Source organism: Watersipora subatra, chromosome 2 (genome assembly GCF_963576615.1).
Source record: "Watersipora subatra chromosome 2, tzWatSuba1.1, whole genome shotgun sequence".
In the NCBI taxonomy this organism is placed as follows: Eukaryota; Metazoa; Bryozoa; class Gymnolaemata; order Cheilostomatida; family Watersiporidae; genus Watersipora; species Watersipora subatra.
Genome location: NC_088709.1, coordinates 35193455 through 35218708, shown reverse-complemented (window position 1 = coordinate 35218708; position 25254 = coordinate 35193455). Strand labels below are relative to the sequence as shown.

Sequence of the window (25254 nt, the reverse complement as noted above, 5' to 3'; positions counted from 1 at the left end):
TTGATTTTGCACATATGTAGGTGACTCTGAACTACCTATGAGAATAGCAATGGTGTGTAATGAAAACGTTTAATTTTAAAACTAGCAGTTTTATAGATTATTGCTGAAAGTCATCATATCGTTATTCATTATTGACTGGACAAATCCAAAATGACGGATTCAGGAGTTTTGCCACCTCTAGCAATTACAACTGGCGAACAAGATTTAACGGTCGACAATGGCTCCAAACTACCACGTTTAGTTTTGAGTCGGTGAGAACGTTAATTTTATATTTTATTTAAGCAACGGCTAGCCAAAATATTTGATTTTGGTACCTCAATATGAGATGTGTTCATCTATAATACTTGCATGATCTGTTTTAGATCGCCCTCTCCTTTGAAATCTAACTCATGTTTTTGCTAAAACAAGGTTTTTTTTAGTGAAAATAGTGATGATCGTTTAGTGCAATATCGATACAGCCCTGTGAGTAACCCATTCAAAGATGGAATGAGCTTTACAGTAAAAGGAGCCAAACACGTCCTTCCTCCACCAGGAAATTTGAAGGTCAATAATATAAATTCCATAACTGGCAATCTAATTTACACCATTGCAGTAACGACATTGAGAGGTGTAATATTTTGTGACAATGCACAACATGACTTCTAGCTTTGAGTGGTGTGATGATGGAATGCGTGCTGCTGTAACACAAGCTGCCTGCAAACATCAAGGTTTATTGAAAGCATCTGTGGTGTCGAAAATGGATATTCAATTATATATGAGGTAGTTGCCAATCTTGAGTAATAACCTGTTGGTTTCGAGTGGTGTGCTTTTTTCTTCTAACAATACCACTTAAAATGACCAAATGCTATTGGTTAGTTTAACACACAGCTTTATTATATTTGTATTTTCTTATTATATACAGCCATTCATGGATACTAAATCTGGCACGATGGACACATGGCCAGCACACGCAACTGGAATGTCGGGAACACGTCAAGTTTGTCTATCAAAGCACAAGGATCTAGTTGTTGTTGATGAGGAGAAGCTAGGAAAACCACAAATGACTCCGAAACCTAAATTTTTGCATAACCTTGAGAGTTTTCTGAAAAAGGAACTGCGAACTCTGGGGGTGACAAAAGTTGAACCAAATGAGCTTAGACTACAGGTATATGCTCACATTGGCTACAGGTATAGACTCTCTTAGGCTACAGGTGTAAACTCTCTTAGGCCATCGGTATAGACTCAGGCTACAGGTATAGACGCATGAATCGATGCTAAATATTATGTGAATCTTCTTCAACTTCTATAATATAATAATAGAAAAGTCAACTACAAGACCATCATCAACTCTATCATCCAGAAAGTACAACTGTAATCTCTCTATTGGCTAACATATCATTTGAGACTTGTTTAAGATTGGTATGTCTGTTTGGAATAGATAAAGGAATTGTTCATGAATTCTATTATCTATTACAAATTCAAATTTACAGCATAGCATGGCATATATTCTGTTACTTTTAGAAAGCCATGCTAGGAATTACCTTTAGCTAATAGTAAATAATGAAAGTGTAAATGACCATAATCACTAATGATTATGATCATTTACATCTTAGTGTAAATTCCTCTATTCCTAATTGCTAGACACATCGCTCGACATTGCATTTCACATTGGTTGAAGACCTGAAGATGCAAAGTGAGTCTGTTTTTTTGATAAATTTGACTTTAGCACACCAAGCACCTAAGTTTTCTTCGATTGCTACACCTTCCAACCATTACATTACCAACCAGTTACATTTGATACTATATACTATTCCAGGCTCATAGAGAGGTGTTTGAGTATCTCATAAATGAATTCTTGACATACAAGCCACTGCTTTCCTCTATAAAACGGGAGTATGAGATGATGCTAACCCACAACAGAGAGCATATTAGGCACCTTGAGCCTCTCAAGCAAGTTCTGATTACTACAACTGAGAGATGTGATCAAAGAATTGCACAGCTCAAATCTAAAGATCAGCCAGGTTTGTTGGCTTCTATAACTCTGTTGGTTATGAACACTCAACTTATTTTTTATCTGTTTTCTGCTTTCGGATTTAACTTAGAGATAAATTTTTTCCGCATTAAATAAAATGTGAACTCGTTATTTCTATTTAGCTCATTAGAATAGGAACAGATGCGAGTCATGCATGCTGTGAGTCATGTGAAGGATGCATGCTCGATTGTTAAGATCAAACTTGAAAACCAGTCCGATATGCTATTTACCATTTTGAGTATATTCATGCCTCTAAAAAAATTTAAAATACTAAATTTAATTAAACAATTGACTGTGATGCCAAAATAAGATATATTCATGTTTTTTTTTGTTTTTCTGAAATATTAAAATCAAGTATTTTTGCGTCGGAAAGATCTTAACACAGCTTTCTATATTCTATTTGTAACCCTTTAGGTTTGTTGTTTTTACTCTTCAATTACAAAACCCTGCAAATAGTGCGAAGCTCGGTAGGAATTAAGTTTTATTCTGTACATCTGATTGGTTCACAGACAGCAGAGCGGAATGCTTAAGAAGTCCTGCAACCTTTAACTTTGTAGAAGTGGCATTGTTAAAAGGGCAGCGAGAAAAGCTGATATCCAAAATAGAGGAAATGAAAGTTGAACAGTTAAAATCACAAGCTGTTGTTGAAGATTTACAAGAAAAGCTTTCTAAACAGTATGGGGAGTACCGTGACCAGGTGAGCTAGAGAAACCGACCAGATTAGATGTTTCTTTTACATTGTGATTATTGTCTAGTTCGACCATTTCCTTTTGGTCTTTCTTTTACATCAAGGTGCACGATTGATTGCTCATCTGACTCACTGGCTATGTTATTTTTAGAGATGCAAAGAGTATGCCCATATATGCAGCAATATGCAGCACAGACAAGTCACCACTTTTTTCCTCATTTTCATTGCCATCTTTAGTCTTTTAAAATATAGTCTCATGATAATATAGCCTCATCATAATATAGCCTCATTATAGTATAGCCTCATGATAATATAGCCTCATCATAATATAGCCTCATCACAATATAGCCTCATCATAATATAGCCTCATCATAATATAGCCTCATTATAGTATAGCCTCATCATAATATAGCCTCATCATAATATAGCCTCATCACAATATAGCCTCATCATAATATAGCCTCATCATAATATAGCCTCATCATAGTATAGCCTCATCATAATATAGCCTCATCATAGTATAGCCTCATCATAATATCGCCTCATCATAATATAGCCTCATCATAATATAGTCTCATCATAATATAGCCTCATCATAGTACAGCCTCATCATAATATAGCCTCATCGTAATATAGCCTCATCATAATATAGCCTCATCATAATATAGCCTCATCATAATATAGCTTCATCATAATATAGCCTCATCATGATATAGCGTGTTGATAGTAACAAATGTGTTTTAGTCAATAAAGGGTAATCTTTAGTTTGGAAACACGCTTGCATGAACGGAATATATACTTTGTTGTGTAACCAGTAGCAGTACACAACAAAAACTCACTTGTTTTGCAGTACACAAGCAAAACCCTCTGCAAAAATGCTTTGCGAGAATTAGATAGAGCTGAATTCTGTGAGTTCTAAATTGCCTACTGTACAAGTCAAGGTTTGCTAATGATTTTCATTTTAAACAGATTAAAATTTTATGGCTAAATGTTAACTCCTCTTGCGCAGGAACATGCTTATATATTTTCCTTCAAAAGTAAAGTGAAAATTAATGTACGACAGATCCAAAATTTGTTCAAGATTTCTGCATCCTTTGATTCATTGGATCTTAATGAAAGTTGTGATAGCTTATAAATTTAGGAAACAGAAAATGTTAGAAAACGGCCAGATGGAGTCATTAGTTGCCTTAGCGGTCACAGACCACTGGTGCTTTGTTGCTAGGCAACCATTGGTACAATGTTGCTAGGCAGATGCGAGGAAGATGTTAGTGTTGGATATAAACGAACTGAGATACAGGCAAGAGGATTTGCTCATGCAGCAGCAAGCAGCTAATCAATATGCTTCGGGAGAGGACCCTACAACTCTCAGAATCGCACTCAAGTATGCCTCATCATTTATAGGAGCATAAAAGCACTAGCAGTAGTTACTAGCAGTAATTACTAGCAGTATTTACTAGCAGTATTTACTAGCAGTAGCTACTAGCAGTAGTTCCTAGCAGTAGTTACTAGCAGTAGCTACTGGCAGTAGCTACTAGCAGCAGTTACTTGCATTGTTGCTAGCGGTATTTACTAGCAGTAGCTACTAGCAGTAGTTACTAGCAGTAGTTACTAGCAGTAGTTACTAGCAGTAGTTACTAGCAGTAGTTACTAGCAGTAGTTACTAGCAGTAGTTACTAGCAGTAGTTACTTGCATTGTTGCTAGCGGTATTTACTAGCAGTAGCTACTAGCAGTAGTTACTAGCAGTATTTACTAGCAGTAGTTACTAGCAGTAGTTACTAGCAGTAGCTACTAGCAGTAGTTACTAGCAGTAGTTACTAGCAGTAGTTACTAGCAGTAGTTACTAGCAGTAGTTACTAGCAGTAGCTACTAGCAGTAGCTACTAGCAGTAGTTACTAGCAGTAGTTACTAGCAGTAGCTACTAGCAGTAGTTACTAGCAGTAGCTACTAGCAGTATTTACTAGCAGTATTTACTAGCGGTATTTACTAGCAGTAGTTACTAGCAGTAGTTACCGGTAATAGAAAGTCTGCACGGCTCTTTTTATACTCTTAACTAAAATGAATTACTGTGAAGGAAGCCTGCAGGACTCATTTACCAGCACCGCGTCCAAATTATGAAGAAGAATCATTAAATATATAATTAAATATTGCATTAAGAATTCATAAACAGACGCAAACTGGCTCTGAGCTCCTTGTCCCTTGCATCATCGTACATACTCATTCAGCGGTAAGCTCTGCTATCTTCGAACCAAGTTGGCCTGGGTCGGTCCTATTGATCTGGGGCGGTCCTAGTCGAGCTGGGTCAGTCCTAGTTGAGCTCGTTCGGTCCTAGTCGAGCTGGGTCGATCCTAGTCAAGCCGGGTCGGTCATAGTCAAGCTGGGTCGGTCCTAGTCGAGCTGGGTTGGTTTTAGTCAAGCTGGGTTGGTCCTAGTCGAGCCGGGTAGGTCTTAGTTGAGCTGGGTCAGTCTTAGTTGAGCTTGGGCGGTCCTAGTTGAGCTGGGTCAGTCTTAGTTGAGCTGGGGCGGTCCTAGTCGAGCTCCGTCGATCCTAGTCGAGCTGGGTCGGTCCTAGTCGAGCCGGGTCGGTCCTAGTCGGGCTGGGTCGGTCCTAGTCGGGCTGGGTCGGTCCTAGTCGGGCTGGGTCGGTCCTAGTCGGGCTGGGTCGGTCCTAGTCGGGCTGGGTCGGTCCTAGTCGGGCTGGGTCGGTCCTAGTCGGGCTGGGTCGGTCCTAGTCGGGCTGGGTTGGTCCTAGTTGAGCTGGGTCTAGTAAATTTAAGTCCGCTCGGTAAAGTGCTGATCCAGATATGGGTCTGGCTGCCGTCCACCCTTATCCGTTGAACTTGAACAAAGTTTAGTAGACTCCATCAGAAGGTATTGATAATTTTTTATCATTTGCGATTGTTTTTGGTGTTTGAGGTGATATGATCGCCGGGACGTTTAACGATTAGAATTGACAAAACATGATTGTTGTTAAAGCGCTCAGGTCAAGCGAAAATGCGACTATAATCTATAGTTGCAACTAGACTGACAGAATAAAAACGCTTAATGCTGCATCTTCATCACAATTGTCGATATCAACTATAACAATGATAGCAACTTGTGCACGTATTTTCCTTTTAAGCGTCTTAACTTCGATCAAGTTTTGTTGATTTCAATCTTAAAACATCCTGGCAGTTATATCACCTCAAACACCAAAAATAATCTCAAATGATAGAAAAATACCCGATACCTTCTGATAAAATCTACTGAAATTTTTGTGCAAGGTCATCTTTAAATATTCTATTACGTTGAAAGGTCTCCTCTCATATACACATTGTATATTGTGTTCCCTTAGTAAATACAGTAATAATTGTATGTATATACTTGCAAGGCCAAAGAATATTGTAGTCCCCTCTTGGCATCTATAACTCTTGCAGGCGAGCCAAGTATGATGAAGGAATAGCGCAAGCCAACCTGAAAGAAATGGTGGAGAAGCACGCTGATGTAATGCCGAGACGGGACTTTGAGAGTCTGCAAAAGGAACTTGAGGCGCTAAAAGAACACCATCAGGAGCGGTGCAAGGATATAGATGTCCTTAAGAATGACCATGCGTAAGTCACCTTGTGAGAAAAAAAACGTTTACTTTTTATTATTGTTATTTTTCTGACAAAAGCTTTAATTTCTTCAGATTTTGGTAAACATTTACTGAGCTGTATTATAGCTCAGTAAATGTCTACCAGTTAATAAACCTATCTACGTCTTTCATCCTTTTCAGTGCATTGTGGGTGTCGGCAAAGTACTGTACTATAATACTGTGTGTCTCACTACATATCTAATACTTATACTATAATGCTGTGTGTCTCACTACATATCTAATACTTATACTGTATGTCTCACTACATATCTAATACTTATACTATAATACTGTATGTCTCATTACATATCTAATTCTTATTCTACATATAATACTGTATGTCTCACTACATATCTAATACTATACTATAATACTGTATGTCTCACTACATATCTAATACTGTACTATAATGCTGTATGTCTCACTGCATATCTAATACTATACTATAATACTGTATGTCTCACTACATATCTAATTTTTATACTATAATGCTGTATGTCTCACTACATATCTAATACTATACTATAATACTGCATGTCTCACAACATATCTAATACTTATACTATAATACTGTGTGTCTCACTACATATCTAATACTTATACTATAATACTGTATGTCTTACTACATATATAATACTTATACTATAATACTGTATGTCTCACTACATATCTAATACTATATTATAATGCTGTATGTCTCACTACATATCTAATACTTATACTATAATACTGTGTGTCTCACTACATATCTAATACTTATACTATAATACTGTATGTCTCACTACATATCTAATACTTATACTATAATACTGTATGTCTCACTACATATCTAATACTATACTATAATGCTGTATGTCTCACTGCATATCTAATACTATACTATAATACTGTATGTCTCACTACATATCTAATTTTTATACTATAATGCTGTATGTCTCATTACATATCTAATTCTTATTCTACATATAATACTGTATGTCTCACTACATATCTAATTTTTATACTATAATGCTGTATGTCTCATTACATATCTAATTCTTATTCTACATATAATACTGTATGTCTCACTACATATCTAATACTATACTATAATACTGTATGTCTCACTACATATCTAATACTGTACTATAATGCTGTATGTCTCACTGCATATCTAATACTATACTATAATACTGTATGTCTCACTACATATCTAATTTTTATACTATAATGCTGTATGTCTCACTACATATCTAATACTATACTATAATACTGCATGTCTCACAACATATCTAATACTTATACTATAATACTGTGTGTCTCACAACATATCTAATACTTATACTATAATACTGTGTGTCTCACTACATATCTAATACTTATACTATAATACTGTATGTCTCACTACATATCTAATACTATACTATAATGCTGTATGTCTCACTGCATATCTAATACTATACTGTAATACTGTATGTCTCACTACATATCTAATTTTTATACTATAATGCTGTATGTCTTACTACATATATAATACTTATACTATAATACTGTATGTCTCACTACATATCTAATACTATACTATAATACTGTATGTCTCACTACATATCTAATACTATACTATAATGCTGTATGTCTCACTGCATATCTAATACTATACTATAATACTGTATGTCTCACTACATATCTAATTTTTATACTATAATGCTGTATGTCTTACTACATATCTAATACTTATACTATAATACTGTATGTCTTACTACATATATAATACTTATACTATAATACTGTATGTCTCACTACATATCTAATACTATATTATAATGCTGTATGTCTCACTACATATCTAATACTTATACTATAATACTGTGTGTCTCACTACATATCTAATACTTATACTATAATACTGTATGTCTCACTACATATCTAATACTTATACTATAATACTGTATGTCTCACTACATATCTAATACTATACTATAATGCTGTATGTCTCACTGCATATCTAATACTATACTATAATACTGTATGTCTCACTACATATCTAATTTTTATACTATAATGCTGTATGTCTCATTACATATCTAATTCTTATTCTACATATAATACTGTATGTCTCACTACATATCTAATTTTTATACTATAATGCTGTATGTCTCATTACATATCTAATTCTTATTCTACATATAATACTGTATGTCTCACTACATATCTAATACTATACTATAATACTGTATGTCTCACTACATATCTAATACTGTACTATAATGCTGTATGTCTCACTGCATATCTAATACTATACTATAATACTGTATGTCTCACTACATATCTAATTTTTATACTATAATGCTGTATGTCTTACTACATATATAATACTTATACTATAATACTGTATGTCTCACTACATATCTAATACTATACTATAATGCTGTATGTCTCACTACATATCTAATACTTATACTATAATGCTGTATGTCTCACTACATATCTGATACTATACTATAATACTGTATGTCTCACTACATATCTAATACTTTATACTATAATACTGTATGTCTCACTACATATCTAATACTTATACTATAATACTGTGTGTTTCACCACATAGCTAATAATACAATACATGTACTGTGTGTTTCAGGGTGTTGAATGAGGCCCACATCACTATTCTCAAGGAAAAAGATCAATATTATCAAGAGAGTGAGCAGCTACGTCAGGCAGCCACTCCTCGACCAGATTGGGAAAGAGCTGCCGATGTCATTCCTGGAGGTGAAAGTCTACAGAGTAATTCAGTGTTCTGGCAAGCCCTGCATGTTTATGTTGTTATGACTTGAAATTTTTCAGATAGTGCTTTGAGAGTCTTGACAGATTTTAAGCTGATTATATTGTAAAGAAGATTGATTTGTGTACAAGCCTAGCAGAAAATTCCTGGTTTTACAATTGTTGGAGATGACAAAATATGGATTGTTGTTCAGCCGGATTATATGACAGATGTAACTGTAATTATGGATTGCTGTTCAGTCGGATTATATGACAGATGTAACTGTAATTATGGATTGCTGTTCAGTCGGATTATATGACAGATGTAACTGTAATTATGGATTGTTGTTCAGCCAGACTATATGACAGATGTAACTGTAATTATGGATTGTTGTTCAGCCAGACTATATGACAGATGTAACTATAAATATGGATTGTTGTTCAGTCGGACTATATGACAGATGTAACTGTAATTATGGATTGCTGTTCAACCGGACTACATGACAGATGTAACTGTAATTATGGATTGTTGTTCAGGCAGACTATATGACAGATGTAACTGTAATTATGGATTGTTGTTCAGCCGGACTATATGACAGATGTAACTGTAAATATGGATTGTTGTTCAGTCGGACTATATGACAGATGTAACTGTAATTATGGATTGCTGTTCAGCCGGACTACATGACAGATGTAACTGTAATTATGGATTGCTGTTCAGCCGGACTACATGACAGATGTAACTGTAATTATGGATTGTTGTTCAGGCAGACTATATGACAGATGTAACTGTAAATATAGATTGTTGTTCAGCCGGACTATATTGTAGACTAGTTGAATGCCATGCGTTGAACAGGTAATAAAAAGTTTTTGCACATAAAACTTATTTTTAATCAACATATACAACATTTACCATTCTAATTTTCAAGTGAAAGTGGTTGTTTATTTCTGGGTGAGGTATAAGCTTAATTAGGCTTATGCTGTGTAGCATAAATATACTGCATATAAAGTGGTATTTTGGGAAAGTCTGGGCACGCGTGTTTTAGCACACTAGCAGTGCTATGCACTATTCAAGATGTTCAGGTGTAATAAATATGTTCACTATTATTTCATAGAATGGGAAGGTGGCCGCATTGCGCAGTGGTTAGCTCGCTTGTCTGCAAAACTAGTGTTTGAGTTTAATTCTAGTGCGAAGCGGGTTTTTGTTCTTAACGCTATTTTATTGCTACAACTAGACATTCAACAGACCAGCAAACACTTTGACTTATATATACATGTATATATACTAGCTGAACGCCCAGCAATGCTCGGATATTAAAAACAGCTTAATAACAGAGGGAGGTAATGCAGTTGCCAGTGGCTATTTTGAGTAAGCTAGTATACGTATTGCTAAGCTTACTAATAAGAACCCTGAGTGTTACAGTGTATGTCATAATGTTATTCACTAGGCATCCAACGGTGGCAAGAATTGTCTCAGGGCTTAAGCAGCGATGAAATAGTTGGAGTTCTCTTAAAAGAGTTAAGTAGAGCATCGGGTGGAGAGTTTGGAGCCCCTGAGTACTTTGAAGGCCAGGTAAAGAACAATAAAATCACTGAAGATTATAAAGTGAATCAAATGTATGTTTTTATAGTAAAACAACTGAAGTCTAAGGTAGCTAGAAGGGAGAGAGAATGTGTGAATGCATGTGCAAAGTACGAAGCAATCAAGTTAAACATAGCAGTGTTACTATGGCAGATGTTAGAGTTTTAATAGGTTTCTGTATGATTTCGCAGGGTCCTTATGAATATCTCAATGTGTTTTATTACATTGTAATATGGCTGATGTTGATTTTGTAAAAACACCTACAAAGCATTTGAATGGCGCTATGGTAGTGTGTCAACATTTGAATGGCGTCGTGGTAGAGTGTCAACATTTGAATGGCGCCGTGGTAGAGTGTCAACATTTGAATGGCGCCGTGGTAGAGTGTCAACATTTGAATGGCGCCGTGGTAGAGTGTCAACATTTGAATGGCGCCGTGGTAGAGTGTCAACATTTGAATGGCGCCGTGGTAGAGTGTCAACATTTGAATGGCGCCGTGGTAGAGTGTCAACATTTGAATGGCGCCGTGGTAGAGTGTCAACATTTGAATGGCGCTGTGGTAGAGTGTCAACATTTGAATGGCGCTATGGTAGAGTGTCAACATTTGAATGGCGCTGTGGTAGAGTGTCAACATTTGAATGGCGCTATGGTAGAGTGTCAACATTTGAATGGCGCTATGGTAGAGTGTGAACATTTGAATGGCACTGTGGTAGAGTGTCAACTTACAAAGACAAACGTTGGAGTCTGAATCCCGCTTATAACAATCTTATCTCGAGCTGTAATTGTGGCCGAGAACACACTGCGAACAAAAACACAAGCAATCATTAGCTATGGTATTAATATATCTATTACTATTGTACTAATGTATTTATTGCTATCGTATTAATATATTTGTCACTATTGTCCTAATATATTTATTGCTATCGTATTAATGTATTTATTACTATTGTAATAATATGTTTATTGCTATCGGATTAATATATTTATTACTATTGTAATAATATAGTTAATGCTATTGTATTAATCCCATGACAAAACGAGCAGAGCGAATGTTTGAGAGTTTTTCTGATAAATGCATGTGCACACGACTCACGAAAATTATTCATCAACAACGTCGCAAACCCTTGTATCGAAATCTCATCAACAAATTTAATCATTTTCGTGTAGAGTCGTTTAAGTATAATAACGATACAAAACACATAAAAACATATTTAAATATGTTACCAAGTCTTGAAAATTGTCGACATATTCCTAAAACTTACCCATCTGATCGGATTATACACAAATAGATTAATTTGGCCGAATATCGTTATTAAAACTTGCCAAGCCCTGCTTTTATCAAAGTTAAGACTGGCAAACGAACCGCCGAGCGACAGAGAATAGAACCATTAAGTCGTGCGCATTTCACGAAAGAATAACGTGCACATTTCACCAGTCTATAGCATTGGCGAAGTGCCGAAGGTTTCTGTAATTAACGTAGAAGTACTGAACTCGTTTCTTTTTTGCCGATTTCAAAGAAACTGACATTTTGGAAACTTTTGAGTACTTTGGTATTCTAACTGATGTCTAAAGCAGTGAAAGTAAAGGAAATGACGATGATATTTTTTTTAACGATTCTTATGAGATTATTACAATATTTAATTATAAGTTTGGATGACTATTGAAGTGTTATAGTCACACTAACAACATCGATGATGGGCAATATGTTACTGTTATTATTTTTTCTAAATAGTTTTGTTAAATATATTTTCTAAAAATCTATATAAATATCACAGCTTCTTGATATTGTTAGCTATGACGTTTTGAAATGTAAACAAAACTGTGCATTGGTTTTCTATTATTACTGTATTACTATATTAATAATATTGGTTATTCTAATAATATCAGTGCATTTTACTTCAAATATTGCATTTCTCCTATTGCAAGGGGAGAGATATAAACATATGATCTTTTCCTTTCATTATTGCTGTTTGTCATGACCAAACACTTTTTAAATAGATTTTCTAAAAATCTATATAAATATCACAACTTCTTGATATTGTTAGCTATGTTGTTTTGAAATGTAAACAAAATTGTGCATTGGTTTTCTATTATTACTATATTAATAATATCGGTTATTCTAATAATATCAGTGCATTTTACTTCTAATATTGGCCAATATTGCATTTCTCCGATTGCAGGGGAAGAGATATAAACATATAATCTTTTCCTTTCATTATTGCTGATTGTTGTATATAATAACACCCACACCCAGTACATTACAGCTACCATTGCAGCTACCATTGCAGTTATCCTATTGCACTGCGGTGCCATTTGACTGCTAATATTGCATTTCTCAACCATCTTCTGATGGTTGAGAACGCAATACCCTTTCTTTTTTCCAATATCACTTTGGTCATGGGCTGTATGACAGGAGAATTTCTAGTATATTTATTGCTATTGTATTTATATATTTATCATCACTGGGTGTGCGTTAAAATCATATTAAGAATATCAGTTTCAGATTTTTGTGTTTGAAGGAATGCTATTGATGATGGCTGGTCTGAGTTTTTATGGTAATTGATAAGCGTGGACGCATGTGAGAGTCTGCACAGATTATTTATGATTTCACCAAGCACTTTATCGTAGTGTGTGGGGTTTGAACTCGTGCCATATCTCAGCGTGTGTATTATCTAAAACAAAGTTAAATGTGTACAACTAAATGTGAAAATCACAGCATGCGGTCCTAATATACGGATTGCCGGATACTTGTGTGACTCAGCAGTGGTGCCTCTACCACCTAAAAAAGGTAACAGTGGCTGAGAAAATTGAAATTACCTTCTAAAAATCAGTATACAGCTAGCTAACAAAAACATGCTACACGCAGTCATAAACTGAAATGTCTGACAACTCCTTTTTTTTTAAAACATAGTTTAAATGAAAAGTTTATCATGTTAGCTAATAGATAACTTCACAACACAGTTGAACTTAAACTGTTATTGTAAGTTTTGATGTTTGTGATGATTAAAACATTTTATCAAAAATTGGTGATTGCCACATTGATTGAGTTTTTCATTTAGAAGAAAAATCATACATACTTTCATAACCCTAGCAAGCTGCATTCATTTGATGAAAAGTGCTAATAGCAGGTGTCCAGTACATGCATGGATAGCATTTATGTATATTTTTGATTTTCATTTTGTTTATGGTAAACACTAACAAAAATGATAAGTTGATGGATTACAGGGAGAAGAGGATGATGTTCCGGTGTATCTTAGATACCAAGGTCAGGTAAGAAACAGGCATATTGGCAAGAAGGAGACGGCCAAAATTATCAAAGATATCTGGAAAGAGAAGTCTCTACTTAATCCAGGAGTAAGTTTTTAAGCTAGGAAAGCTTTAGGTTCACATTGTAGCCTTATTAACGGTTTTACTTGTTTAGGAGAGCCTTGGGTTCACATGCTAGCCTTGTCAACAAACTTACTTGTTTAGGAGAGCCTTGTGTTCACATGCTAGCCTTGTCAACAAACTTACTTGTTTAGGAGAGCCTTGTGTTCACATGCTAGCCTTGTCAACAAACTTACTTGTTTAGGAGAGCCTTGGGTTCACATGCTAGCCTTGTCAACAAACTTACTTGTTTAAGAGAGCCTTGTGTTCACATGCTAGCCTTGTCAACAAACTTACTTGTTTAGGAGAGCCTTGGGTTCACATGCTAGCCTTGTCAACAAACTTACTTGTTTAGGAGAGCCTTGGGTTCACATGCTAGCCTTGTCAACAAACCTACTTGTTTAGGAGAGCCTTGTGTTCACATGCTAGCCTTGTCAACAAACTTACTTGTTTAAGAGAGCCTTGTGTTCACATGCTAGCCTTGTCAACAAACTTACTTGTTTAGGAGAGCCTTGTGTTCACATGCTAGCCTTGTCAACAAACTTACTTATTTAGAAGAGCCTTGTGTTCACATGCTAGCCTTGTCAACAAACTTACTTGTTTAGGAGAGCCTTGTGTTCACATGCTAGCCTTGTCAACAAACTAGCTTGTTTAAAAGAGCCTTGTGTTCACATGCTAGCCTTGTCAACAAACTTACTTGTTTAGAAGAGCCTTGTGTTCACATGCTAGCCTTGTCAACAAACTAGCTTGTTTAAAAGAGCCTTGTGTTCACATGCTAGCCTTGTCAACAAACCTACTTGTTTAGGAGAGCCTTGTGTTCACATGCTAGCCTTGTCAACAAACTTACTTGTTTAGGAGAGCCTTGTGTTCGCAAACTAGCTATGCCAACAGATTCACTTGTTTTCAACTAAAACAAACAGACACTAGATGAACGATTGCTATCAAATTAGGACTGATGATCACCTCAACTTGAAATTTTTTTGACACTGTCGGATGTAAAATTTCAACAAACTTTTGCCCACACGTACAAAGTAGTTTCCAGCATTCTGACCCACAACTTCTCAGTACATTGCAAAATCATAGGTAAAAAACTAGCCAAACTTACTAAAAAATAAATTTATGAAAATAATAAAAATGTGAGTCAATTTAGTTTAAACTATATCTACTGTAAGTTAAACTATATCTACTGTAAGTTAAACTATATCTACTGTAAGTTAAACTATATCTACTGTAAGTTAAACTATATCTACTGTAAGTTAAACTATATCTACTGTAAGTTAAACTATATCTACTGTAAGTTAAACTATATCTACTGTAAGTTAAACTATATCTACTGTAAGTTAAACTATATCTACTGTAAGTTAAACTATATCTACTGTAAGTTAAACTATATCTACTGTAAGTTAAACTATATCTACTGTAAGTTAAACTATATCTACTGTAAGTTAAACTATATCTACTGTAAGTTAAACTATATCTACTGTAAGTTAAACTATATCTACTGTAAGTTAAACTATATCTACTGTAAGTTAAACTATATCTACTGTAAGTTAAACTATATCTACTGTAAGTTAAACTATATCTAGTGTAAGTTAAACCACATGTTTGTTATCATACTCATAACTATCTCTAGTGTAAGACAAACCACATGTTTGTTACCATACTCATAACTATATATAGTGTAAGATAAACCACATGTTTGTTATCATACTCATAACTATATGTAGTGTAAGATAAACCACATGTTTGTTATCATACTCATAACTATATGTAGTGTAAGATAAACCACATGTTTATTATCATACTCATAACTATATATAGTGTAAGATAAACCACATGTTTGTTATCACACTCATAACTATATATAGTGTAAGATAAGCCACGTGTTTGTTATCATATTCATAACTATATCTAGTGTAAGATAAAACACATATTTGTTATCATACTCATGACTATATATAGTGTAAGATAAGCCACATGTTTGTTATCATACTCATAACTATATCTAGCGTAAGATAAACCACGTGTTTGTTATCACACTCATGCCATCACCAAATTTCAGCGTGACAAACCTATAGTTCCATTCACCTGCATTTAAGGTAAAGTAGCAATAAAAAAGTCTTTTCGCAGGTTATTATTAATAATATTAATTTGTTTTTAAATAGAATTCAAGCTTTACATTTAGTTTTTTACATAGTTTGTAAATGTATGGATTTTTTTAATTCTATATGTAATTATTCAAAGTACTTACCGCCAGATGTTGGTCTCCGAAATGAACAGAACAAACGTAATTAAGCAATGTATAAGTTATATAAGAGTATTTAGAGAATACTCGTATATAACTTATACATAATTTATAAAAGTACTCTTATAAGAATATTTGTTCCCACATGTGACCTGTTTGGCATATGAAGCAAGAAAGGGGTTGGATGAAGTTCATATGTCGAGGTTTTACTGTATAAAACAACCTGGGTAAATGCTACTGATAGCAAACCACATACAGAGATAATGTACATGTAGATAATTCATTTATAGTATCTTAAACTCCATACAAAAGTATTGTGGAGAATAATAACCTTATCTCTTCAGCGGCAGTTGTGGGTCTGGAACTCCCCCACCACACGTATAGTTATCTGGTAGCTGGTGCATACACTACCATGGCTCTAGTTATTTGGCACCTGGTGTACAAGCTACTGCTAATCTAGTCATCTGCCATCTGGTGTAAGCACTATCATAGGTGTAGTTATCTGGCAGCTGGTGTATATACTATCATAGGTGTAGTTATTTGGCAGCTGGTGTATACACTATCATAGGTGTAGTTATTTGGCAGCTGGTGTATACACTATCATAGGTGTAGTTATTTGACAGCTAGTGTATACACTATCATAGATGTAGTTATTTGGCAGCTGGTGTATATACTATCATAGGTGTAGTTATTTGGCAGCTGGTGTATACACTATCCTTGGTGCAGTTATTTGGCATCTGGTGTATACACTATCCTTGGTGCAGTTATTTGGCATCTGGTGTATACACTATCCTAGGTGCAGTTATTTGGCATCTGGTGTATATACTATCATATGTGTAATTATTTGGCAGCTGGTGTATGCACTATCATAGGTGTAGTTATTTGGCAGCTGGTGTATATACTATCATAGGTGTAGTTATTTGGCAGCTGGTGTATACACTATCCTTGGTGCAGTTATTTGGCATCTGGTGTATACACTATCCTAGGTGCAGTTATTTGGCATCTGGTGTATATACTATCATATGTGTGATTATTTGGCAGCTGGTGTATGCACTATCATAGGTGTAGTTATTTGGCAGCTGGTGTATATACTATCATAGGTGTAGTTATTTGGCAGCTGGTGTATACACTATCATAGGTGCAGTTATTTGGCAGCTGGTGTATACACTATCATAGGTGTAGTTATTTGGCATCTGGTGTATACACTATCATAGGTGTAGTTATTTGGCAGCTGGTGTATACACTATCATAGGTGTAGTTATTTGGCATCTGGTGTATACACTATCATAGGTGTAGTTATTTGGCAGCTGGTGTATACACTATCATAGGTGTAGTTATTTGGCATCTGGTGTGACTTTACTGCTTCGATAAGCTTTAGTCAGCATTGATACATCGATATGTTGATACCATGTTTTGTGAAGAACTGGTAAACATCTCTCTAGATGTGTGATGGTAGGTTTGGTGTTGTTTGGCACACTTATTCCTCATCTTGAGTATGAACTGAGTTTTCTGTTATTATCTTTGATCCTGTTTCTGTCGGCAGCCAGACATAGATGGTGAAGAGCGAGCGAGAAGAGTTACCATGCCAGAGTTTCTGGTGCAGTACCTTGAGACCCAATTTCCCCTGCACCAGATGGTAGTTGAGTGGTGCTACAACATACACGATTCTTGTCAGCGTTATTCGCACGATGACAGAATCGGCTTGTTTCTCGGAATTCTCACAGAGGATGTAAGACATTTGTTTGATAGTGTGAATTAAATTTTTACATTTTTTTTCAAGGTTCGATGTCATTGTTTAAGGTTAGATTTTAATGTTTAAGATTAGATATCATTGTTCAAGTTTAGATATCATTGTTTTAAAATGAAATGTGTCCATGATCTAATTTCAAGTCTGCCATTTTTTGAGACACTGAATTAGAAACAATCGCAACCTTGAAGTGAGTAAATGTGTTCTCTTTCTTGACTGGCTGATTTAAATCCCAAACGGAGTCAACCCAGGTTTGTACTGTTCATAACTGAAACAATTTCAACTCCTAAATATTATGAAATAAAATAGTAGTGTTAGGTTTTTGGTGGACCAGGGAGATCTTCAGGCTAAATCAACTCACAGGCTAGTTGTAGCCTGTATTTATTCATAAGGAAAAACTTACGAATGTAGCATACAAGCGCTATTAACAATTACTAACAAAACTTATTAAAAGAGAATTTCCATGTGTTTTTCTTTAAACGATTGTGACATGAGAATCTTATTTTGTGTCAAAATGAATATTAAAATGAATTACAAAGTTGCCTCTCTCAGTCTGCCCATTATGAGTTAGTACGTTCAACTGAGGCCACTACGCCTTCAATTGATTCCCATGCATTACTTCATATGAGTGTAAGTAGCGAAAAATGGGAACAAAAAGAGCCTTCATGTTTTCGTGTCAGTTTATGTTTAAGATATTTCGCAAACACAGTTTTGTAATATTGAAACGAATTTGATAAAAACAGTAATATTATACATTTCGTATTTTCTCACTGTAGCAATAGCAATATATTATTGCTCATATAAATGCTATACACTTAAGTTTTCTTACCAATGCATACACAAAAGTGTAAGTGATATAATGTTGCGACGAATAATAAATAATTAAAAGGATTTTTCAGACTATCTTAAACAAAGTATTGCCTAAACTTCAGACTAGTAAAAAAATGTGTTATCCAGAGCAGTAAATTTGCTAGTTTGTTGAGTAGATAGTCAATTACTTGACTATAATGCATAATACTTCTCACACCTCTGCTCTCCTCTCCTTTTACAGGTATATCAATCGATTGTTGATAGTTTTATAAGGAAGCTATTCGTAATTAAAATCCAATTCTATGCCTCATAATAATTTTGCATAGACTTTGTCGCTGTCACACCTGAAAGCAAGAGTCAGCCTGTTCTCGCTCATCTTCATCTCTACAATCTATAAATACCTACTCATGGCGCAATCTCTCTCCTATTTTTTCTCATTCTTTATATAGCATGACAAGTTCTTTGCAGCAAGAATTCTACTACTTAATAAAGTAGTTACCTCCCTTCTTATAGATAGACGAAGAAGTCTACTATGACCAGATGAAGGCAATTTCCTCACTGTTTGCTCGCATCCAACAGGTTGCCTCAGACCAAGAAGACACAAGTAGGTGGTATTTGTAATTACCAGTTGAAGCATCCATACAATTTATAATTAAATTGTTGTGTAATTTTTGCTACACGACTCAATAGCTTACATGTGATGTCACAAAGTTTTGCATCTTAAGAATTCTTGGTCAATCTAATAAATGCCAGTTAAAATGTAAAAAACAAAATTTGACCCTTACTAATGAAGACTCCAGTAAATGACTGTAGATCGACTCACTCATTCACTGTACTTTATTATATAAAGACCGTAGATCGACTCACTCATTTACTGTACCTTATTATATAAAGATTGTAGATCGACTCACTCATTCACTGTACCTTATTATATAAAGACTGTAGATCGACTCACTCATTTACTGTACTTTATTATATAAAGACTGTAAATTGACTCACTCATTTACTGTACTTTATTGTATAAAGATGGTGCCAATGTTTTAAACTTTTTTAGTTATTGTCACAATGAAAAAGTCCCATAGTATGTGTATCAGACTTGTTCATATATTTCACCCTCTTTTGGTGCAAATAATAATGAATGAAGTTCTTCTAAGAAAACATCCTTGCTAGAATGAATATTAAACACTGACTGATTCTTAAGCAGTTATCTGGTAGAGAGCAGCAGGAAATATATGTTATACAAGATGACTGTTCATATTTCATTTGCCGCGAGATTTTACATATTTACATATAATATAATTAGATGTTACATATTTACATATAATATAACGAGATGTTGCATATTTACATGTAATATAATATGAGATGTTGCCTATTTAAATGTACTGTAATATAATGAGATGTTACATATTTACATATAATATAATCAGATACTACATATCTACATGTAATATAAGATGAGATATTATATGTTTACATAAACTATCATGATATGTTACATATTTACATAATGAGATGTTGCATATTCAAATGTACTATAATATAATGAGATGTTACATATTTACATGTAATATAATATAATTACATAAATAACGGCAGCAGGTGCTTAGCTGGCTGTAGGTTCTGTCTAGCAACGGCTGCTGTTTCGAGAGCCATAATTTAATGTCCAAAAATTGAGAGCTTTTATAGATTTCTTTTGGCTTTTGTACGCCAATTTCATAATTTCTGAAGAGGCAGGTTTTAATTAATTCAAGTAATTTTAACTGGCATACCTCCGACAATAAAGAAGTCAATGTTTTTGAAGAATCACATTTTACTAACTTGCAGGTGTGCTTTCGAGGGACATATTCAAGCTGGCTCTATCAGACTACTTTGAGGAGAAGGAGGAGAATGATGTAGAAGAGCTGATGAAAGCAGCAGAACAGGAACTATATGCTGGAGAGACAGCAGAGACAATTCAATACAACAATTTGTTCATAGAGGTAACATCTCGTAGAGGTAATATTTCCTTGAGGTCAAATCTCGCAGAGATAACATGTCAGCCTGCGCAATACAATTTAATACAACAATTTGTTCATAGAGATATCATCTCATAGAAATAACATCTCAGCCTATTCAACTTATGCAGTTCATGATTTTTTGTAGACAATGTTTTGCCTTAAGAGACTAGCAAAGGTATTTAAAAACGTACCACTCACATGACTCACAACTCACATGACTCACAACTCACATGACTCACAACTCACATGACTCACAACTCACATGACTCACAACTCACATGACTCACAACTCACATGACTCACAACTCACATGACTCACAACTCACATGACTCACAACTCACATGACTCACAACTCACATGACTCACAACTCACATGACTCACAACTCACATGACTAATGTTGGTTTACAGTGACCTCTGACTATTTCTTTTCTTCATGCCGATGCTGTTACTACTAGTTTTAGCTTCCGTCAACAATACAATTTGATTAGCAAAACTGAAATCATAAATCGACGAACCACTATCAGATTGAGTCAGTTTTTGTAGGATGACGAGGGAAAGTTTGGACCTTTTGTGGAAGAGCTGAAAAGGCAGTTGGAGAAAGACAAGGTTGCATATATATCTGATATCATGAAAGAATTAGATTCCAAGTGAGTAACAGCCTTTATAAACTGCTACACTCTTTCATTACTACGGGCTGAAATGTTTCAATTAAACAAAAATGAAAATCTGGAAAAAGCACCTTACAATACATTAGATGTTTTGTAAGCTAACTAATGCAGATACTAATGCAGATTCAGTAGTTTTTTCGAACATCATAGTTATTAACAAATGACTGAACAAGGTGAGTATGTTCAATCTTACTTTGTTCACTCTTAGAGTTTCCTTGTTGACCTCTAAAAACACCTTACCTTGTTCCGAGAGGGGAACAAGGTAAGGTGAACAATAGCTTACCTTGTTCCAAGAGGGGAACAAGGTAAGGTGAACAATAGATCACCTTGTTTCTAGAGGGGAACAAGGAAAGGTGAACAATAGATTACCTTGTTCCGAGAGGGGAACAAGGTAAGGTGGACAATAGCTTACCTTGTTCCGAGAGGGGAACAAGGTAAGGTGAACAATAGCTCACCTTGTTCCGAGAGGGGAAAAAGGTAAGGTGTTCATTTAAATATTATAAAGTATTTAAATGAATACCTTACTTTGTTCACCTTTAGCAATCAGCTTTGTACATTCTTTATGCTGAACAGTGTCAGTATGGTCATAGATATTCCTAACAATTTTTAACCATTAACAAAGTAATCTGGCGCATTATTTACTCGGGATGTTTGCTGCCTCAAACATGAAGTCTGAGAGTCTTCTACTCGGGATGCTTGCTATCATCTCAGCAATGAGGTCTGAGAGTCTCAGTCTTACCATCACTCAAACTCGTATTCCTCAATGAGTTAATCAACGATACAAAAATAAAAAGCCATTTTCCTCTTTTTGCTTGAACTTGAAAACTTTAAACCTAAAATTTAGAGCAATTTGAAGCATGAGAAGTTAGCTAACAAATAACTCATGTGCCAACATTTTAACATTGTATGCATTAATCATGGAGAAATGGCAATGCAACGAGTGACAAATGTTTGTGCACCATCCATTGGTTTTTTGCTGTAAGGGTTATAGGCTATAGTAGACGGTCAGACAGATCTTTTGCTGTAAGGGTTATAGGCTATAGTAGACGGTCAGACAGATCTTTTGCTGTAAGGGTTATAGGCTATAGTAGACGGTCAGACAGATCTTTTGCTGTAAGGGTTATAGGCTATAGTAGACGGTCAGACAGATCTTTTGCTGTAAGGGTTATAGGCTATAGTAGACGGTCAGACAGATCTTTTGTTGTAAGAGTTATAGGCTATAGTAGACGGTCAGACAGATCTTTTGCTGTAAGGGTTATAGGCTATAGTAGACGGTCAGACAGATCTTTTGCTGTAAGGGTTATAGGCTATAGTAGACGGTCAGACAGATCTTTTGTTGTAAGAGTTATAGGCTATAGTAGACGGTCAGACAGATCTTTTGCTGTAAGGGTTATAGGCTATAGTAGACAGTCAGACAGATCTTTTGCTGTAAGGGTTATAGGCTATAGTAGACGGTCAGACAGATCTTTTGCTGTAAGAGTTATAGGCTATAGTAGACGGTCAGACAGATATTTTGCTGTAAGGGTTATAGGCTATAGTAGACGGTCAGACAGATCTTTTGCTGTAAGGGTTATAGGCTATAGTAGACGGTCAGACAGATCTTTTGCTGTAAGGGTTATAGGCTATAGTAGACGGTCAGACAGATCTTTTGCTGTAAGGGTTATAGGCTATAGTAGACGGTCAGACAGATCTCTAAACTAATATTTGCTATAGATTAAATTCTGAACAAACTGATTAGCACTTTCGCTCATGGCAAACTACAAATCGTGAAGAAAGATGTTGACAAACTTCATGAAAGGCTGTTGTATAAATGAGTTCACTTACATGTATTGATGCGAAGAATGAGAAGACGAAGAGCTACTGTCTATCGTTACACTTCCTTATATCCTCCCCATACTGCCTTATACTACTTAATCTACTAGCTTTACCCACTAGCTTTATTCACTAGCTTTATCCCGCTTTATTCACTCACCGTAACTGTCAAGACCACCTGTACTGCTTGTCAGCCAAGACCATCTATGAACTCAGAGGCCAATATAGCCTGAGCCTCACAAATCCCATAATACAACAACTACATAATAATTAATATTTACTAATTTTGCTTAAAGTTTTTAATTTTCAGTTCTTTCATCTCTCTATTCCTTTTCAGTCAGTTGCTTTAAATCATCTAAAATGTCATAGCGCCTAACAAGCTCTTGAAATGAAGGTTGTAAGGAGTTTTTGAGAGGACTGGAACTCAGTCTATACCAAGTAAAAAATTAATTATTATTCAAACCAAAGCTGCAAGGAAGCTTTGCTCGCGCAAACACCGCTAAAATATGTGTTTATGTTTGACACAGCATGGCGGCAGCTTGCTAAACTTTTGTTTTACAGACGAGTGTCATATGAGGATCTGCAGCGAGCGATAGAGCTGGTTGACCCTGAAATCGAACCCGTGAAGCTCGATGCATTACTCTTTTGGGCTTATAAGGTAACAGACCGTGAGCAGTTGGAAAATGCCTCTATTCTGCAAGATTCTGATTTGGAACAAAGGCTAATCAATGGAAACATCAAGCGTAGTGGACCTAAGGCTTAGTATGTAATCCTAGCCATCATGTCTCGATTGAGTGCCCAGGCATTGGGGTAAAGCTAGAGAAGTGGAGTTGTGTTATCACGTCAGATGATACAATTGGCACTAGACATACCTAAATGTTTGTCTAATATTTATTTGTCGACAGTATGACAAAAAAAGATGCCGCCACTTAATAACACAACTATATCACATGTGTCTAGTTAGCTTTTTTCATTGGCTGGTTGTCCATTTTACAGTTTGAAATGGAATGTATGATTTATATATTATTGATAATTTTGTGTATATATTGAATATACATAAATGTGCTGTTACACTTTTTGCTCGCACGTTAGATGTCCATATAGTAAACAGGTCATTTACAGTAATAAGACATAAAAAATTGCTGCCTATTATTTATAAGTTCCTCTCTTCTATCAACAAACCTGGAGTTTCAATCATAATACATTGGTTCCACTTGCATGCACAAGATCTCAATCTAAAGGTAATTTTCATGTATGTGACACAGTAGACATTGTGCTTAGGGAGTACTCATATACATGTATGTAACATAATAGACAGTGTAACTAAAAACTACTCATATACATGTATGTAACATAATAGACAGTGTAACTAGAGACTACTCATATACATGTATGTAACATAATAGACAGTGTAACTAGGGACTACTCATATACATGTATGTAACATAATAGACAGTGTAACTAGAGGCTAGTCATATACATGTATGTAACATAATAGACGGTGTAAATAGAGACTACTCATATACATGTATGTAACATAATAGACAGTGTACCTAGAGACCAGTCATAAACATGTATGTAACATAATAGACAGTGAAACTAGAGACTACTCATATACATGTATGTAACATAATAGACAGTGTAACTAGAGCCTACTCGTATACATGTATGTAACATAATAGACGGTGAAACTAGAGACTACTCATATACATGTATGTAACATAATAGACAGTGTAACTAAAGGCTAGTCATAAACATGTATGTAACATAATAGACAGTGTAACTAGAGCCTACTCGTATACATGTATGTAACATAATAGACGGTGAAACTAGAGACTACTCATATACATGTATGTAACATAATAGACAGTGTAACTAGGGACTACTCATATACATGTATGTAACATAATAGACAGTGAAACTAGAGACTACTCATATACATGTATGTAACATAATAGACAGTGTAACTAAAGAC

General features: G+C 35.1%; 1 protein-coding gene across 1 annotated transcript; it reads left to right on the top strand.

Annotated features, from left to right (window-relative positions):
* Window positions 1–118: 118 nt before the first annotated feature.
* Window positions 119–24423, top strand: LOC137387592 (translin-associated factor X-interacting protein 1-like). Its single transcript, XM_068074058.1, has 15 exons — window positions 119–251; window positions 420–543; window positions 902–1144; window positions 1796–2000; window positions 2569–2708; window positions 3947–4080; window positions 6114–6287; window positions 8931–9058; window positions 10498–10622; window positions 13854–13982; window positions 17783–17968; window positions 19310–19400; window positions 20624–20778; window positions 21343–21446; window positions 23841–24423. The coding sequence occupies exons 1-15, from the start codon at window positions 151–153 to the stop codon at window positions 24040–24042; spliced, it is 2241 nt and encodes a 746-aa protein (XP_067930159.1). The 5' UTR covers window positions 119–150; the 3' UTR covers window positions 24043–24423.
* The last annotated feature ends 831 nt before the right edge of the window (window positions 24424–25254 follow it).

Excerpts from the sequence above, each read along its gene's own strand:
- LOC137387592 (XM_068074058.1), top strand. The coding sequence starts at position 151 with ATGACGGATTCAGGAGTTTTGCCACCTCTAGCAATTACAACTGGCGAA. Across the intron at positions 13,983-17,782 it reads AGTCTCTACTTAATCCAGGA|CCAGACATAGATGGTGAAGA; the intron begins GTAAGTTTTTAA and ends TTCTGTCGGCAG. Across the intron at positions 17,969-19,309 it reads TCGGAATTCTCACAGAGGAT|ATAGACGAAGAAGTCTACTA; the intron begins GTAAGACATTTG and ends CCCTTCTTATAG.